The following is a 20,614-nucleotide window of genomic DNA, read 5'->3' as shown; positions in this document are numbered from 1 at the left end:
CTTTCACCCGTTCGTTTAAAGATTAATTATTAAAATAATCAAACGAACTATAAATTTGCTAAAATCAAATGAAATTGAACTTGACTTATAAATTGAAGTGATTGACTTTAGGGTTTGACCGAATGAAAATTTCAGGTTGTCACATCATCCCCCCGTTAAAGGAATTTTGTCCAGAAATTAGAATTTCGGTTAGGAAGTAGGCATGAATTATCAAGCCAAGAAATGGGGATACTTCCTAATCGATCGATTCTCGCGCTCCCAAGTGAATTCGGTTCCCTGGTTGGCATCTCAGTGAACCTTCACTTAAAGGGAAACGACTATGACTCGTTTGCACGACCTCTCGGTCCATGGTCACTATAGTTCTTCCACGAAGTTGAGGCTCTCGTTGATCACGATTTCGTCGAGTGGAATAATAAGAGTCTCGTCGGACAGACACTTTTTCAAGTTCGATACGTGGAAGATAGAATGTACGTTACTAAACTCGTAGAGTAGGTCTAGTCTACGAGATACAAGACCGAATCCGATAAGAATCTCGGAGGTCCTAACTATCTTGGATTTAGTTTTCCACGCGTTACGAAGCGTATTAAGCCATTCCCAGAGTTAGATTACCAAAAGGATTTCGCCTCTCACTTGAAATTCCAAGGTTTTCTTCCTCTTGCTTGTCTTCCCAGTCAAGGGCCACTCCCTTATGAGTCAAAGTCATAAGAGGTTTCGGTAATTTGCGAGGAGTTCTGAATGGACTACGATAGTAGGTCTGCAAGACCAAGAATTTGGCGAATTTTCGTCGGCGTCTTCAGTGCCGACAAATTCTCAACGGTTTTGATAATTTGACAGAGTACTCACGAATTTCCACATCACTAATAGTGTGTCTTAGGAATTTTACTCTTCAATTCCAAAACTCGTGTTTAGAGAACTTCGCGAAGAGTTTCTCTGAGGGTAATGTTTCCATGGATTCCTTCTTACTACGAGAGCGGATAAGTAAATCATCTACAAAGAGAATGACGAATTGATCCAAGTAAGAATGGCGTATCCTATTCATTAAACTCATGAATACTATGGGCGTATTGGTCTTATCTGAAGGGTATCACTACGGACTCGAAGTGTCTGCATCGAGTTCGGAAGGTAGTCTTCAGGACATTCTTCCCTAACACTCGAACTGGTGATATTCGGATCTCAGGTCCATTTTTGAAAGTAATTCTTTCCTTGCGTTTACTCAACCATATCATCTATGTGAGGTAGAGATAACGATTTCTACTGGAAATCTTGACAGAGTCCCCAATAGTCGAGGCACATATGATACAATTCGTCTACTTCTGGAGGAATAATACCGGAGCTCTCTAGGGTGAGAAGCCTGGTCTTCCAATTCCATTGTTGAGTAGTTCGATAAGTTGTCCGGACTGTTCTTGTATCTCCGTAGGTGTTTAGACTATAGGGCAATCTGGTTACACGAGTCATGCTGGGTTCTAAGTTTGTTCGCATGACAATGCGTTCACTTGTAGTCTTGGGCAGTCTCCGTCCTGAAGTTCATATTAGAATTCATACATGGTTCAACAATCACTATCTCGTGTATACGAGTCGTATATAATTTAGATTGAAAAGATAGTCGAATAACTGATTCTTCTTTACGTTCACATCCTAATAAGGAAAGGAAGTTAAAATGGAATCATCAATTCTAAACCTATAGAACCTTGATTATATATCACCCTATGTATACATTCTTCAGCGATGGATCAACTGCATGGATTCTTTGGATTGAACTTGACATATTGCACGAGTGGTACTTCGGTGATTCATTCGGAAAGGAAAAGAACTATGAGGTACTCCATGCATGAGTACTTCGGTGTTCTGATATGACGGCTTCATTGGAAAGGCGATCTCGAAGAAAGAGGTGTACGTATGAAGTTGGTATTGTGCGGATCAAATTGAATCTAGTCGTATGGTAATGTCAGAATCATAAGGAAACTTAAAGACATTAGATTTAAACATAAGGCGTTACAGACAAAACACAACCGTGCAACCTTCAACATAGTTACAGTACTTTAGACTTACTACAAGACTATTGCTGCGAACAAGGTATACTACAAAAGACAAGTATATGCAGCACGAGCATCCCTTTACTGACGGGATCTCGCAAAAGATAAAACTCTAGTTGCACTAGTTTTGGATGGTTTATAAGTCTGTTACAACCAAACGCCTTAATTACATTAACGTCGGTCTGGAGTAGGTTCTCCTGCAGCTGTGATCCTAAGAATCTTCCCATTTGTGCTCGAGTTCTTTGTTACTGGACAGTCCTTCTTGAGATGTCCCATCTCTCCACATAAATGACATATCTGGCTAGTGCCAGCATTGGTGGTGGGAGTGAGGTGTTTAGTCAGAGTTACGTGGACATGAGTGCCTTCCTCATTACTCCACTTTGGAAATTTCCTCCTAAAGAGTTCGGCAGAAGTTTCCACTTGCTGCTGTTGCATGGCAAGTCTTTGGGATCGCTTTCGCTCACTTCTGGCTTGGCGATATCGTCTCCTCTTTTCAGTCTTACAGCTTCGCAAGTCCATGACTGTTGTCATTTGTTGACTTCTCGATTTGGTACTACAATCGAAACTCTCAACTCCTTTGTCAGTCTTGTTTGTGTTGCCGGAGTTGATGTGTGTAAGGAAAGTTGTCACCGCACCTGCTACTGTAGCTTGTAATGTTACGGTGTTGATATGGAGGATAGGGGTTTCACTGCTCGGCTGACTATTTTCGGGTGACGACATGATTCTGTTACACGAAAAGAGAATGACTTCGTGAGCGAATATGGTCTAACCTGTATCATTTTTATTCTGGATAAGAACTTGGTTATTATAAATGAAACTTAGCTTATACACGTTATAATATAATCAAGAATGGGCGCATAATAAAATGTGTGATTCTTCTCTAGTCCCATATCCCAACGGGGAAAAGAAACTAAGTTAGAAATCTCACATCCTATTGTCTACCAGGTCTTTGTTATATATAACTCGGGAATGTATAAGCGAGGAAAGTCATAATAATAATCTTCTTACGAATCTTATATGATGAACTAGAATTTCTAGTAGTGGCTACTATTGACTCTAGATGTACGCCGATCGTTAACTAAAAAAGTAAGAGTACGATCTCGAAGGTTTGCCCTAAATCCCTATGATGCAGTCCTTGTACGAAATGGATGTATGTTCATGAAGGGTTGACCTACATCCCTATGATGCAGTCCTAGTAAGGAGTAGAAGCAAGTTTGTAGAATGGTCTCAAGACGTTTGTCGTTCAAGCTGAGGTATCGTTGGTTGGGGAATAACACGATCCTACCACTGAAAGAGACATGGAAATGTCTCCGGAGTTAAATTACTATAGTCCAATGTCTTGACTAAAGCATGTTTCAGATAGACTCCAATGAATGTATGATGAGAGTACTTGAATAAAGAATGACACAGAAGTTAGTCGAATGTCAATATCTTTGATATTTATGACGTAAAAGTTCGGGAAAATGACCTTGTAAAAGGTCTTACATCATATCCAGAGAAGATAGTCCTTGACAGCATAAAGACCTAACCAAAAGTACTTACAGTACAAGATAGTTTCATAGAAAATGCCACATCGGGCATAGACAGAAAAACGATTCCTTTTAACAAGGAAAAATAAAGTAAGGCATCTACTACTGGCAACGGTCATCCCTCTGGTGAACTCTCAGTTCAGCCAGTTGGCATTCCACATCAAGTAGGTGTCTTTCGTACACCCTCTGGCGTACGCGGAGTTCTATGAATTTGGCTCGTGATTCAGCCAGTGCTTGCAGCAAGGTTTCATGGTCTCTCTCAGATCTCTCACGAGCATCTTCTAGACGAATGGTGCGGAGGGTGTGCATTCTCGCATTGGCGACAACTTCTGTGATCTGATGTACGACTGTCCTGCTTTGAATCTCATTTCGAGCCACTCTGCGGACCAGGATTGGCAAGATTCTGTCTGCTGGGCCCCCATTGCTCAGGTCATAAAAGCTTCGATCACCATTAAATGGAATGGACTGGTCTTGTCCTTGGCTCCATGTTTCCAAGCATTCCATGGAGGCGTCGGGCCATGAAAAGCCGGACGAGGGTTAGGATTTGGAAAGGGAGCTGCCTGGGGTAGGTTTTCAACCTCGGGTTCGGAGTTAGCACCGTCCAAAAGGTCTTCATCATGGTGATCATTCAAAGGGATAGGATGATCATTCTCTGGTTCTTCTTCAAACCAACCAGTAATGACTTCGTTTGGAAGGTACTGGTTGCCGTGGGGATGGAGTCCAGCCATGTTATCTATGCGAGAATTGGGGTAAGAAAATAATTATTAGACGAACTATCTAGGCAATTATTTAGAAAATCTTCATTAGTTACATCACTATTTGTGGAGTGCATATCAGTTATATGTAATTAAAACAGGATAGGCCTTCAAATAAGTCACCTCAACTCCAAATTCACAAGGAATCGGGGTAAAGCAAAATTTTCACAGATTCTAAGTCTATAACATCTTAGTTACATATAGCCTTAGTGTATCCACTTAGCAACTATTAACTTAGTAATGAAGATCCCGTTTAGTTCTCAAGTATGAAGTACTTATAGTAACACTAAATACCCCTATAGTATTTTAGGTTTATGTTCTATTGTTCTCATTGTGGTATTGTTGGTAAGATTTTTGACTTGTTGCAACCACACAACTACACTTAGGCACATGCTAGTTAACCCTCAGATAATATAGTTGATCAGGCTATATCTTCCCAGTTTTGACTATATGTCTCTAAGTCCACCTGTGTTGCCCAACAATCGTAATTCTTTTGTACTGTCCTAGTGACACTGATTTTAGTATGAATGCAGGCACGTATACTTAATTAAATATTTTATTATTTAAAGTATAAACTCTTGGTAGGAGTATTTTTATCTCATTATATTTATAGTCTGTATATCTTTTATGGGTTGATATACTAAATTCACTATAAACAATGCTCTGATACCAATCTGTCACACCCCAAAACCATGAACGGCGGAAACGTTCTGGGGCAGAGGACGTCATGTACAGTATCACAACAAAGAAAAGTAGTAAACAAGCAACAACATCATCCATTGCATTAATAATATAATTTTAATACAAATGTGTTCTGTTAAATTATGATAAACACTAAAGTACAAATCAAAATGAAAGATGAGTCTTGAACGAGCACCATCTTCTCTAAACCTTGCATCGGTACCTGTCTACTTTTGACATGAGGATACAAGTTATTTTGAAAGAGAGTATCAACTTTAAAGCTGGTGAGATCATAAGTATTTTAGTGTCTTAATTTGTATGTAAGTATTTTTATGTATATCAAATGTAAGTATTTGTATGTATATGAACTGTAAGTATTTGAAAACGTTTTGAACATCCTAGAAAACCATATGTTTCCTACTAAAAGTATCCTTCTACCAAGGCATCTAGTATCTATGTGTGTGTCTCTTGTAAGAGTGTGTATTTTCCCAAATCCAACTATCATTATCCAAAATATAGCTTCTACATTACCGTGCATCGTGTGAATGTTCACGAAGTGAATGTAATGGGAAAAGGAAATAGTACTATGGTGTAGTATCAAAACTACAACTGTACTAACTACCTTAAATCTATTGTAATCTCGTAAGTACTGTAGTATTTGTAATAAGTGACTACTTATGTACTAATTTTGCCTTATTTAAGGGATAAGGCATAATGTGATGGCTAGATCCCAGGCTAAACGCTCCCCTGTCAAAGAGATTTTGGGACCCATACACGACCCATGCATGTTTGGAAGTCGTGAACATCCACATTATTATGATCATGTATACCCAATATAACTATCACAATGCGTTGTGATTCATTGGTATAGTTAGATCCTGAAATCATTCCATGCTATAGCACCTAGATATGTCTGTCCTATCATCGTATATGATCTATGTAAAAGTATATGAACGTATATCTTTGCTACCCAAAGGTACTGAATTGAGTGAAAGGAACTATTATGTCCATATATGTACACATGATATATAACTAAGTATCTAAATGACCTTCGGACGGATACCCAAAACCCACCAGACCACATCCCAACGGGGAAAAGGAAATAGAGCAGGTTAGCCTTCCTAAGTCCTTTAAACATTACTTCTATAACTATACATATATAGGCATGCTTATAACAGGGTCTCTATGTAAACGTATCTATATAAGGACCACAAATCTGAAATTTGTTGTCATACCGGTTAAGCCAACGCAGTACCTAACACCCTCAGTTAGTAAAGAGATTAAAGTTCCGAGTGATGGGAACCTATACTCACTAGATTTGACCTAGACTGAGAAAACTCAAAACCTTCGGAAGAGTAGTTGCAGTAGATGCCCGCACTACTCAGGCACTTCGTCCACCCTGTTACAGACAAGTAGTGCCTATAACCCTCCACCCTCTCATATGGAGGAAATCGTCGTCGCCCCGTAGACGATAGACTTCATTCTCCGAAGTAAACACTAGAATACCGAGAACCACAGGATAACCTCCACAGCCAAGAATACTTGATCAAAGTACGAAAGTAGTTGCATTAAGCCTCATGACCCAGATCCCGAAGAGATTATAGGCTTGACACCAGCCTTGGTGTTAGTCGAGGGATTATGCAGGAGCATGCGCTTTCCGCACTAGAATAAACCAAAGTCTTAGAGATTCATTGGACTATTAGGTGTTCCATGAATACTATCTCACGCAGAAATAGTAGAACCACCTCCCGAGATAGTCCAACACTCGTATGGTGAAACCCTATCTCCCTGACCCTGAGGGCTTCCGTTAGAAATATCTCAAGAATCAGAAGTGCAGGTTCATTTTGCACAAGATTGAGATAGACACTCTGCAGTGAACAAGTACCCGTAGACACGCAACCCATCTGATGACCTAGAAAGCCTCTAAAAGCCAATTGACAGGAAACGCAAAACCAAAGACAACCCGAGCCTCCTAAGAACCAACCTGAAGGACTACACTACCAGTATGGGAGAGAACGTTAGGAACTTCGGAATGGCGATCACGCTAGTGGTGATCTTGCCATAGAAGTACACTATGTTCTAAGTACTGAAAAGCTCTACCCTTCCGAGAGTTAAGGACCATCCAAGGTTCCATACAAAATTAGTCCAACCCTGGTCGGACCACTACTACTTTCGGAAATTCCATAAGTTTTACCCCAAATCAATCCACTTTTGATAAGTGTCTGCTCGACGTGACTTCTTGTATTCCACTCATCTTGACTGAAACCATTGGGAACCCTAACTTCGTAGAAGATCCAGTAGGAATCGCTGGCGGCACAAGACGGAATCCGCATCCAGTAAGTGAAAGTTTAGTTAGAACACCAAGCGAAGGCCAGAGTTCACTTGGGAGTGCGAGGACCAGCCTAATAGGAAGTACCTTCATCTCATTACTCGGTCATTCATACCTACTTCCTTGCCTAAACCTGAATTTCGGGATGAACTTCCCTCTAACGGGGGGATGATGTGACAACCCGAAATTTCTAGTTTACATTCTTCATTTTTATCAAAGTTAGCTTCGTTTTGCTATTTTATAATGAAGTCTCGAGTCTAAAAGAGTGCTTAAGGCTTAGTATAATTGAAATACGTGTCGGAGGAGTTTGGGTGTAGCATTGGAAAAACAGGCCAAACACACCAAACCAGGTGTGTGCGGCCAGCCAGCCGCACACAGGCCAACCACACACACCTCCAGCCACACACACCCTCCTATATATACTATCCTTGGTCATTTTGACCATTTCTTACACTCTTACAAAGCTAGGACTCGAAAATCCTCTCAAGTATCATCCGGAAAGGTAACATCTTTCACCAAGAACACCAAGAACACCATGTTTTCTGTCAGCACACGCTTCTGACAGTACACCTGGCCGCACACATGGCCGCACACACACACATATAGTGTGTATTCAGGCCATACACTCTCTTGTATAGCCTTTTAACCCTTCGTACAATCATTTATGGTTGTAACACTTCAATATAAGTGTTTACTAGTCCCTAAAGTGGTCCCAATTCAATAGTTAGTTGTTCATAACACTAATTATATTCATATATGTATCAATATGTGCTAAATAGGGTTCGCATGTGTACTTAAGTCACCACTTGATACTTAGCAACAGATCCAACATTGTCATTAGAACCACTCACTACAGGTGAGTTCATACCCCTGAATGAACCTTTTAAATGCTATTACATGTTTTATAGGGGGAATACAAGTTAAACATGCCAGCTATCATATCAATCACATGTGATTGATAACCCGCATGCACAAGGATTTACCACACTAGAAATTGTTTTACCGAGTTTGATACTATAAATGGTTTTCTAAAATGTTCCACTTGTTCAAATCTCTTACTTATATTGTTTTATCCAAGTTTCATTTAAAATTGATTTATGAAAGGTTTCCAAAGAAATTCTAAAGGTTTCCAAACTTATTTTACAAAGGAATACCCAGACGTGATTTTCTTAAGTATAAAGTTTTCTTCCATGTTTTGATACCCCACTCGTTATATACCACTGCCTTGTTATACTTTACTTAGTGGATACTTCTACTTAGTTAAATGATTATACTTGTTTACACTCTTACTTAGTGATACGCTTCTACTTCACTTATACTTGATATCGCTTCTACTTCACTTATACTTGATATCGCTTCTACTTCACTTATACTTGGTATTGCTTCTACTTCACTTATACTCAATACGCTCCTACTTCACTTGATGTCGCATCTACTTCGTGATGCACTTACATTTGGCATGCTTATACTTCACGAATCGGTTATTCCACACTGTACACTTATACTTCACGATATGATTCCATATGATACACACTTAAGCGTAGTTAGATGTATGTCTGTGCTTGTATAGATGCATATAAATAATGATTGAAGGACTTAGGAAGGCTTGTCCGCCCTATTTCCTTTTCTTCGTTGAGATGTGGTCTGGTGGGAACGGATGTCCATCCGATGGTCGTTTGATTCATTAGTTATATACTATGTACATAAGCATAGACATATGGGTTTACTTCAGTCAGTTCAGTTATGAGTCTCTACCTCTAGTTCATCACTTACATTAGAAACCCACTACCCATTATTTGGAAGTCGCTACCCACTATTTGGGATGCATCTTCAGGACACGGCCTTCTCCGTCGTCTAGTTGGTAACCAAAGTCTCCTGTAGGGAGAGCGGACATTGTGTGTATAGATCTATACGGGATTGACACCCCCGCACCCTGACTGCTAGCTACAGTCAACGGCCTACCAAGAACCCTAAACATGAATTTTGAGGAGCAAACTTGAGTTTACTGCCCAAGAACATGCTTGGGCCGTAAACTCCTCATACATGGGGAGTAAACTCATTTTCTAGTGTTAAAAAGCCATATAATTTCACCAATAGCCTTGGAATAAATCCTAGAATCATCTAAAAATAGTTTGGGGACCTTAAACATGTCAAACACCCTCCAATTAGGTGTTTACGGCCAGGACACCCCAAGAATATGTTCCAGGGCCGTAAACTCCTAAAGATGAGTCATTTGGTGCCTTAAATTCATACCAAGGCTTGTAAAAATTATTGGAATCACATGTGATTAACCTAAGGCCATTAAATCATCAATCTAAGGGGGTATAGGAGTTTACGGCTGTAAACTCCTTGTTTAGGGCCATAAACTCCCTTTTGTGGTGTTATTGGTGATTTAATCCCTTCCAAAGCCTTAGATAAATTCATCCCAAGTATCCCTCAAGTGTTATTGACCATTTTAGCACCATAAAGCACCCAAACATGAGTTCACGGCCGTGAACTCATGTGTGTATAGTATAAGAGGCCGAAAACTCCATAAGGAGTTTACTCTTGAAGAGTAAACTTAATTCCCAAGTCCCACGCATCAATACATGTCCGTAGATGTCACCCGGGTCCCTCCAAACACTCGTGTTGAAGTGTTTTCGCTCATTGGAGTGTAATATCATATCTAATTAGTAATTTAAAATCTAATTAGAAGATATATTTGTATACCATTTCATATTACATAGGAACCTCGCGTGTTATCAAGCCTCGAATCGACACTTAGCGTCCGAACCGACACGTTTTCTTGTCTGGTGAGTTCATACCCCTACCCTTTTTCAATGGCTTTTAAATGTTTTCAGGGGGGAATACAAGCAAAAGTACAAGAATATCTTGTACTTAAATTCATTATTTTACTTAAATGGTTTCATAATTCGCACACTTTTAAGAATTGAAAACCTACTAACAAACTGTTTTAACTTGCAGAGTTGTTTGTTTAAACGATTTCAATTCTTATTATATATTGTTATGTTTCACAATTGATTGTTCACACTTATATTGATAGAGATCATAAAACCTTTGTAATGTCTGTAATAAAACACCTTAGGCTCGAGTGTAAAGGTCACACACCATAGAAAACATAAAACATTTGTATGGTCCTTAATAAAACACCTAGGCTCGAGTGTAAAGGTCAGACACCATTAGAAAACATAAAACATTTGTATGGTCCTTAATAAAACACCTAAGCTCGAGTGTAAAAGACAAACACCATTAGAAGACATAAAACATTTGTAATGTCCTTAACAAAACACCTAGGCTCGAGTGTAAAGGACAGGCACCATTAGAACTTAGTCAGCCATAGATACTACTCCCCCTAGGCTCGAGAGTAAAGAGTAATCTCAAAGATTGGAGACACGTCCTCGGTGAACACTTTACAGAGATACGCGAGTGCAGGACCGCACCTGTAACCAGAATCTCTTAGATAGGGAGCGTGACTTGAGTGTATAGATCTATACGGGACTGACAATCCCGCACCTGGCTGCTAGCTACAACCGAACCGAAAGGTTCAAGGGTGACGAAAGTCATAAAAAGGATACTGGCCCCAACCCGAGTCATATCTGGTCTGAAGTATGGTTATGGAACTCGCAATCAAGATTATGAACACTTCACACTTAATTATTAGTTTTATGTACGTAATAAAACTAATGTACATTTAAGGATAATCAGACTTTCAGGAGAATTCGCACACATACACATTCAGAAAAATATGGGATTTTCCTGGGGATAACATTGAACATAATCAGAATTAGTAACAGTTCACACCCACACACATGTAGGAAAATATAGGATTTTCCTGGGTAACAGTAGTATGTAACCAGAAACGTGTAACAAGTTAGATAACTAAACTTCACAATTCACAAGAACAATCATGTTTTTAGTGTACATCTTTTACATTACATTTTGGATTTGGTAACCAACTTTTAAGAAAATATAGGATTTTGTTGGATAACTACTTTTTCAGGAAACTAAAGGAACTCGTACATTTTCAGAAAACTAACCGCTTATGAACTCACCAGTTTTATGCTGATTTTCAAACCGCTTGTATTCTTAGGTCTGCATTAGACAGGCACCCGACGATCTCTTTTGGTGAAGACGGAGTGCGTAGAAGACTCGTCTCATTTTGTTCATATATACTATGTATCACACTTGTAAAATTTACTTTTGACACAAATGTAAACTACTATATATGTAATGTAATGGTTGTTTACTTTGCTTACTATGTGCATTGGATTTGATACTCAACGTGGAGTCCGCCCCGGAAATGTTTCCGCCTTTGGTTTTCGGGGTGTGACATATTTTGTTGGGGCGTCCTTGGCAATTTGATAAGGATGTGTTACATAGAGGGAGGAACAATGAATATGAGTTGAAACACAATAATAAAAAAATTGTGTTAAAACCCATGTCCCCAACGGCGATAAGGTCCATGAATTCTAAACAAGTAAAAAAAAACCTAATCTTTCTGTGTTTGCTAGTGAAAGGGAGGTGGAGCAAGTTCTTGACAAAGATGATGTGATTTACATGCTTGTGCCCAAAGAGCATGCAAAGGCGAAGAAGATGGTGCATGGAGAAAACGCTATTGTTGATTTGCTTTTAGAGTTTCAAGATGTGTTTCCAAGCAAATTACCACTGGGTTTGCCTCCAATTTGTGGTATCGAACACCAAATTGACCTTATTCCGGGTGCCCCTTTGCCTAATAAAGCTGCCTATAGATGTAATCCGGAGGTGACAAAGGAGTTGCAAAAACAAATTGATGAACTCATGAAAATGGGTTATGTTCGTGAAAGCCTAAGTCCTTGTGTTGTTCCAGTTTTGTTGGTTCCAAAAAAAGATGGTTCTTGGAGGATGTGTGTTGATAGTAGGGCTATTAATAACATCACCATAAAATACCGATTTCCCATTCCTAGAGTTGATGATTTGTTGGACGAGTTGCATGGTTCTATTGTGTTCTCAAAAAATTGATTTGAGAAGTGGTTACCATCAAATTCGTATGCGTGAAGGGGATGAATGGAAAACAACCTTTAAAACTAAACATGGCTTGTATGAATGGACCGCGATGCCTTTTGGTCTAACTAATGCACCTAGCACTTTCATGCGACTAATGAATGAAGTGCTAAAATCTTTTTTGGGCAGGTTTGTGGTGGTGTACCTTGATGATATCTTGGTATATAGCAAGAGCTTGGAGGATCATTTAGTGCACTTAAAACAGGTTTTCGAGAAGCTTAGAGCTCAAAAACTCTATGGGAAGCAAGAAAAATGTTCGTTTTTAGTGGAAGAAGTGGTATTTTTGGGTTTTGTGGTGTCAAGAAATGGCGTGTCCGTAGACCCATCCAAAACTGAAGCAATCAAGTCATGGCCTATTCGTACTAACATTTCTGAAGTTAGATCATTTCATGGTCTTGCTTCTTTTTATAGAAGATTTGTTCGTGATTTTAGCACCATTGCAAGTCCTATGACAGGTTGTTAGAAGAAAGGAGTCTTTGCATGGGGAGAAGAAGCTCAAAAGGCGTTTGAGAAACTCAATGCATTATTGTGTGATGCTCTTATTTTGGCTCTTCCAGATTTTTCTCAACCATTTGAAGTGGAGTGTGTTGCAAGTGGAGTTGGTATTGGGGCTGTTTTGATCCAATCCAAACGTCCTATTGCTTATTTTTCTGAAAAGTTGGGTGGTACTCGTTTGAATTATTGCACTTATGATAAGGAGTTTTATGCTATTGTTCTTGCTTTAGATCATTAGAGTCATTATTTGCATGCAAATCATTTTATTTTGCATTCTGATCATGAATCCTTGAAGTAGATCAATGGGCAACAAAAGTTGAGCACAAGACATGCAAAGTGGGTGGAGTTCTTGCAATCCTTTCATTTTTCATGCAAATACAAGGATGGCGAAAGCAATGTGGTGGCTGATGCACTCTCAAGGCGTTACTTATTATTGGTGACTTTGGATGTTCGTTTCTTGGGATTTGAAACTCTAAAGGACCATTATCAATCTGATATGGACTTTAGAGATATGTTTTTGAAATGTGCAGGTGGTCCTAATGGTGAATTTGTGATTCAAGATGGCTTCCTATTCAAAGGCAATCGCCTATGTGTCCCAAAACATGTAATACGGGAGTTGCTGATTCGTGAAGCTCATGGCGGTGGTTTGGCTGGTCATTTTGGCATTACCAAAACTTTGGAGGTGCTTAAAGAACATTTCTTTTAGCCAAAAATGTTGGGGGATGTAACCAACATAGTGAGCAAGTGTGTTACATGTCACATGGCGAAAACAACTTTCAAGCATGGTGTTTACACTCCTTTGCCGGTTCCTATTCGTCCTTGGGAAGATGTGTCCATGGATTTCATTATGGCTTTGCCTAGAACTCAAAGGGGGAAGGATTCCATTATGGTGGTGGTGGATAGGTTTTCAAAAATGGCTCACTTTGTGCCATGTCATAAAACCAATGATGCATCTAATGTGGCTGATTTGTATTTTAAAGAGGTGGTTCGTTTGCATGGTATTCCTAAAACAATTGTTTCTGATAGGGATTCCAAGTTTCTAAGTTACTTTTAGAACACTTTATGGAGGAAAGTGGGTACTAAGTTACTTTTTAGTACATCCCATCATCCACAAACGGATGGGCAAACGGAGGTGACTAATAGAACTTTGGGTACTTTGTTGAAAGGGTTGGTTAGCAAAACTCAAAAAGATTGGGACATCAAACTTGCACATGCTGAATTTGCCTATAATTGTTCTCCTACTTATGCTACAGGTCACTCTCCTTTTGAGGTGGTGTATGGTGTGAATCCTTACATGCCTTTAGATTTGATTCCATTGCCAAAGGATGGCTTGGTTCGACAAGTTGAAGGCCATGATGAAACTACACCAACAAGTTCGTGAGAAGATTGAAGACGTGAATGAGTTGTACAAACAGAAGTCAAACAAGCATAGGAAACCACGTGTCTTTCAAGATGGTGACTTGGTGTGGGTGCATATGAGGAAAGAACGTTTTTCTAACAAAAGGAAAAACAAGTTAATGCCAAGAGCCGAAGGTCCTTATAAAGTGGTGTCACATGTCAATGATAATGCTTACATGGTAGATTTAGGAGGAGACCATGGAGTGCATGCTACCTTTAATGTGGTAGATCTTTCACCTTATCTTGATGATGATGGACTTGATGAATTGAGGTCAATTCCTTTCAAAGGGGGAGGGGATGACCCATGTATGATCATGAAAGCCCAAAATGTGATGGAGTAGTGATTACTAGTGGGCTAGAAGGTGGTTTGGGCTCAATGGTTGGGTTGTGAATGGTAACCCACAAATTGAATTAGGGTTGCATGAAGGCTAGGGCAACATTTTTAAGGCTTCATAAGTGCTAAAAACGTTACTTTTTACTTCATAAAGCCTCCTAGCCGTTTTTATCACTCTTTGGTGGATTAGGGTTACACTTTATTGCTTCTGATGGCTCATTAATGCTTCTTATGGCTCCTTAATGAAGCATAGACGTTTTTTCTTCATCCTCAAGTGTCTTGGACGTTTTTTTTGTGTTATTTCAAGAGTTTCCTTAAATTTCATTTACTAGTTTTAATGAATAATTGGTTGGTTGGCTTGTAACCACCAAGTTTGTAATAAAGGCTCCATATAAAGCCAAGTTTATGCATGGGAAAGATAGTACATGAATTTTTAATCAAAGAACCCTTTGTTTACTTTTAATTATTGTTATAATTCACAAATTATCTTGTTGGGACGTGTTCTTGACTTGATACGAACTCAACCCAATAGGTCTTGGATTGTTTTCACCGGTATACAACTTAATAGGTCTTGAGTTGTTACTAATCTATCCATTTCTTTCCATTCACATATCATTTGTGGTTACTATTCTCTCTTAATTTACCTAAACACTACCCTACTCACCAAATCAAGCCCATACACGCATCAAGATATTTGGGAGAGATTTCACAATAGAGAGAGATAGAGTGAAAACGATTGAGAGAGGTTTCACGTGTGACAATTGTGAGTGTTTGGCTCCGCAACGCAAGGTCCGTGAACCCCGTTAAGCCATGTTTTAGGATCTTACACACTCCCAATGAGTATGAAACATTGTTTTATTATTTTTGTTCGTTGCTTAGCACTAAGGCTAAGGAAAATTAAACACACGAATTTTTTCCAAGTGATGTTTTCTCATTAAAATAGTGAGTTATAAAATAATTACATAACATAAACCCTTATATACAAGGTTTAATTGAGTTGACCGGTTTGACTCGATGACTTTGTTCAACTTAGACTTGACCCGAATTTGACTATTGTCACATGAAGTCTATGCAATTTAGCAAAACTTTGATGAGCACTTTTAAATTCTTTTTTTTTGTAAGAGCCAAAGCTCAAAAAACTTTATTAAAAAGAATAAAAGAATACAATACAAAGCAAACAAAAATCAAGCAAAATACAAAACTAACCAACCTATCCATAACCAACTTCCAAGCCACTTCCTAATAACTAAAAATAACCACCCAAAAGCCCAATAAATCCTAAAATCCTTAAAGCTAGCCCAAAGACTTATTGAAAGAGGGAAAAAAGGTAACTTCACCCCCTTGCTCCACTAAAAACCCCAAAAAATATAAGAACCAAAGCAAGGGGTAAGGCCCTTAATAAAACCCTCAGTCCATTGGCTAAACTTTAAGAAAAAACCCTCTAAACCCACAATCCTCATACGACTATACACAGAATAAAACCACAAATATATAATACTACTAAACAACTCAAAATTGCAAAAACAAAGAACACCCAAGAAAAAATCAATCCCAATTCTTCTATCCCTTTTCCACTCCTTCATCCCCCACTTAGTCTTCAACAGGAAATTCTCCTTCTTCGTATAACTGATGTCCATCTCCATCCAATGCAGCAACTTCCTGCATAATATACATAAACCAAAAAACCACAAACTAACACCAAACCATCAGAATTTACGAATAAGTTTCATACTAGACATGGCATCAATCACATGTCTAGGATTCTCTATTTGAATAATCTCATAAAAGATCATATCCAAATAGAAAATCCCATAGGTACAAGTCTCATGATTAGAGAGTAAACTCTCCAACCATTGACAAATTCCGTCAATTCCTTTGTATAAACATTTATTCCAAAATTGCCCCCACCAAGTTCCAGCAAAAAGATTACCCTCATTAGAATTCCTTCGCTGCCATCCCCAAAGAAAAAACTCGCCAATCAACAACTTTACAACCCAGATTCTGACCTCCATCACTTATGTTTTATTCATTCCAGAAATACCCCATACCTTGTAGACTTTATCATTTACCAACTTGGCCTTATTCCTTAATCCCAACAGCTTCATCCGGATTTCATTTTCAACACAAGCAATCAATCCCTCAGCCGTTATTCTCCTGTTACTAAAAATTCTGGAGTTCCTTTCCTTCCAAATATGGGCAACACAACTCGCTAGAACACATTTATTTATCAAATTCATAGCAGAATTCTTATAAAACAATTTTCATAATTTCAGGATCAGGTCATTCCAGTCATCCATCACAAGATTAATACTCATCTTATCACAAAAATACCTCCAAATAAGATGAGAAAACTCACATTTAAAGAAGAGATGATTATGTGAATCAGGCATAACATTACAAAAAGGACAAAGAAGGTTACCTGAAATTTCCCAACCTCTCACTCGATCCTGAGTTTTCAATCTATTCAAAATGGCCATCCATAAAATAAACGAATTTCTAGGAATGCAATTACCATACCAAACAATATCATGCCAAGGGACCTTACTTCCAAAATTATTAATATCACCCCACACCTGTTCGCAAGAAAATTGTTTGCAATTACCATCCTTATCTCTCCATCCAACAACATCCCTCAAATTTGGCTCAATACAAAACATAGGAGCATCCTTCAGACCAGGAAATTTATCAACCCAATCAACCAGCCAAAAATATGTATCATAAACAAGAACATCACTAACCAAAGACGAGTCATTAAACCCATTGCTAACCCAATCTCTTCTCGAAATGATCGAACATAGAATACCTAAAGGATGCCACCAATCATGCCATAAAGAAGTGCTCCTCCCATTTCCCACACAAGCAACAATATGAGGTCTAACAATTTTCCTAATCTCCAAGAATCTCTTCCAAGTCCAGCTCATGCTCTTTTTCTGCAAAACATCCTAAAAATTCCTGTTTCCAATATAATTAGATTTCACCCATTGAACCCATAAATAATTTTTGTTATTAACAACATTCCACACATGTTTAGCTAACAAAGCATCATTCCATTTCCTTAAATTCTTAACCCCCAATCCGCCATAAGCTTTAGGTTTACAAATATCATTCCATTTGACTTTAGCTTTCCCTTTAACTTTTTCACCATTTGCCCACAAGAAGCTTCTACACATCTTTTCAATCTCTTTGATAGTAGCAATGGGAATTTGAAAAATCGAAGCCCAATACACATGAATAAATGTCAAAAAAGAATTAATGAGCTGCAACCTACCAGCAAACGATAATGATTTGCTTTTCCAATTGAAAATTCTCATTTTAATCTTTTCAATCAACTTTTTACAATCTCTATCAAAAAGCTTAGTAACACACATAGGAACACCCAAATACTTAAATGGAAATTTCCCAACATCAAAAGGAAGAATACCCAAGATAATCCTTCTCATATTCGGCTTAACACAACTAAAGTAAATCTGGCTTTTTTCCGTACTCACCTTCAGCCCAGAAACTGTTTTAAATTCATCAAGAGCATTCCTTATAACTCTAGCCGAATTCCCATTACCATAAGAAAAGACAAGCAAATCATCAACAAAGCATAAATGAGAAATTTTGAGAGTCTCACACTTATTATGATATTTAAAGTTTTGGCTTTCTCCTATATGCTTTCCAAGGATCATATTAAACACCTCCATAACTATAGTGAATAAGTAAGGAGAAAGAGGATCTCCCTGCCTTAGACCCTCTTTCCTTCAAAATACCCATGTTCTTCACCATTAAAATTAATCATAAACCACGGAGAAGAAACACAAGCCATAATCCACTGAACCATTATCGGATGAAATCCAAATCCTTGTAGACTTCTATTAAGAAAATCCCAATCCACCGTATCATATGCCTTTTGAATATCAAATTTTAAGGTGCATTTAGGAATTCCCCTCTTATTTTTATATCCCACCATCAACTCCTGAGTAAGAAGAATATTATCCAAAATCGATCTTCCTGGAATGAAAGCTGATTGATTCTTACTAACAATATCACCCAAACAGTTTCTGATTCGATTCACTATAATCTTACTAATACACTTATACAAAGTGTTACAGCAAGCTATAGGTCTAAAATTTGAAACCTTCCTCGGGACATCCACTTTAGGAACCATTGCAATTCTTGTAGCATTTATCCCCTTTAACAGTTTGCCCGTCCAAAAAAATTCTCTCACTACTTTGCCAACCTTCGGCCCAACTATATTCCAAGCACTTTTGAAAAACTTTGAAGAGTATCCATCAAGCCCAGGGGCACGATTGTCATCAATTTCAAACATCGCAATTTTAATCTCTTCATCAGTCACAACTCTAATCAGATTAACAGCCACACTTCTGTCCAATTTATTTTGAAAAAATTCATCATTTAAATCCGGCACAACAGCAACATCTTTACAGCCCAAGAAATTATTAAAATAAGAAACAAACTTATTCTTCATAGCAATCCCACTAACCCATCTTCCATCTTCATCCAGAATCATCCTAATTTGATTTCTATTGCCCCTGCTCTTAACAATACTATGAAAAAATTTCGTATTATTATCCCCTTCCTGAATCCATTTGATTTTAGACCTTTGGAAAAGTAGCTTTTCTTCATCATTACAAGCAACATTAAATTTAAAAAGAATATTAGCATGATCCTCCCTAATCTTACCATCAAAAGGATTAAGATCAATTTCAGTTTGTTTACTTTCCAGCTCTTTTCTTAACTTTTGAATTCTCTTCCCATAACCCATGTATTTATTGCAAAGCTCCCTACAATGCTTTTTAAGGTTCTTCAACTTTTTGCAAACCTTAAACATAAAAAAAACCATCAATATTCACATCCCAAACTTCTTTGACCAAAGGTAAGAATTCATCCTTCTCAGTAATGAAATTAGCAAATCTGAAAGAAGGTCTCCATCTCATTTTACCCTTAGGGATATTTAAAATGGCAGGACAATGATCCAAAATTCGATATGGCTTAAAGACAGCATGAGCTAAAGGATAATCAGAAACAAATTTCAGATTGGGCATCACTCTATCTAATTTCTTCAAAAGACCCATATTCCTAGCAGGAGCTTTATTCCAAGTAAATTGAAACCCATACGAATTCAGAATATTCTGAAGGCTTTAAAGCAACATTAAAATCACTTAAAATTCCCCAGGCTTCCCTCTTAACCACCAAACTATGTTTCTTTAAATTATCCCTTAAAGATCTTATATCAATATAATTCGAAGCAGCATATAAAAAGGATAAATACATGCAGTAATTAGACTCACAGAATCTAACATAACAGTGAATAACTTGTCTAGATTGTGATATCACCATCACATCAAAAATTCGGGGATTCCAACCAACAATTATCCTAGTCCTAGCTTCACAACAACTATTATTAGAAACCCAATCCCATTGACCAAAGGTCTTAGCACAAACACTTTTAAGATTTAAGACCCTAACATGTGATTCCACCACAACACAAATACCAAGGTTATAACTTCTGATAACATCAATAACCTCCTTCTGCTAATAGCCTTATTCAACCCTCTAACATTCCAGCACCCTATGGACATCATTGGAAACAAGTAGAATTTTTGGCATCATCCTCCTCTAATTCCTGAGAATTCCCTACATTGCTTTTACTACTCCCCTGATACTTCATGTTTTCCTTCAATTTATTATTATCGTTCCATTTATTACCCTTCCCAATAAACTTAGAAGGCTCCTGCTTATTCTTCATTTTCCCAGCAACATCATCATTTGAAACAACTTTATCTCCATCCTGAAAAACACCATTTTTATCCCCCTTAGTATCTTCTTCCATTCTATCCATAACTTCCTCATCAATTATTCCTAGAATTTCAAAGCTGTTTTTATTACTGCAATCTTCATTAGAATTGATCTTACTATCACTACTCATCTTACCTTCCTCTTTATTATTGTCATTCTTTATAGCATACCCTTTCTTCTTGTTCTCCTTTATCCCCTGATTACCCGCCATATTCTGA

The 20,614-nt window shown here is 38.1% G+C and overlaps 1 protein-coding gene across 1 annotated transcript; it reads right to left on the bottom strand.

Annotated features, from left to right (window-relative positions):
• Positions 1-16,184: 16,184 nt before the first annotated feature.
• On the bottom strand, positions 16,185-18,280 carry LOC128132345 (uncharacterized). Its single transcript, XM_052768867.1, has 4 exons — positions 17,573-18,280; positions 17,197-17,524; positions 16,643-16,803; positions 16,185-16,253 (listed from the first exon to the last, which is right to left on the bottom strand). The coding sequence occupies exons 1-4, from the start codon at positions 18,278-18,280 to the stop codon at positions 16,185-16,187; spliced, it is 1,266 nt and encodes a 421-aa protein (XP_052624827.1).
• Between the last annotated feature and the right edge of the window lie 2,334 nt (positions 18,281-20,614).

This window comes from Lactuca sativa, chromosome 2 (genome assembly GCF_002870075.4).
Source record: "Lactuca sativa cultivar Salinas chromosome 2, Lsat_Salinas_v11, whole genome shotgun sequence".
NCBI classification, from domain to species: domain Eukaryota; kingdom Viridiplantae; phylum Streptophyta; class Magnoliopsida; order Asterales; family Asteraceae; genus Lactuca; species Lactuca sativa.
This window is presented reverse-complemented; position numbering and strand designations above follow the sequence as displayed.

Excerpts from the sequence above, each read along its gene's own strand:
- LOC128132345 (XM_052768867.1), bottom strand. The coding sequence starts at position 18,280 with ATGGAGGTGTTTAATATGATCCTTGGAAAGCATATAGGAGAAAGCCAA. Across the intron at positions 16,804-17,196 it reads TGGATGGAGAGATAAGGATG|CGAGTTGTGTTGCCCATATT; the intron begins GTAATTGCAAAC and ends AATGTGTTCTAG. Across the intron at positions 16,254-16,642 it reads TAAATGATAAAGTCTACAAG|GAAGTTGCTGCATTGGATGG; the intron begins GTATGGGGTATT and ends TATATTATGCAG.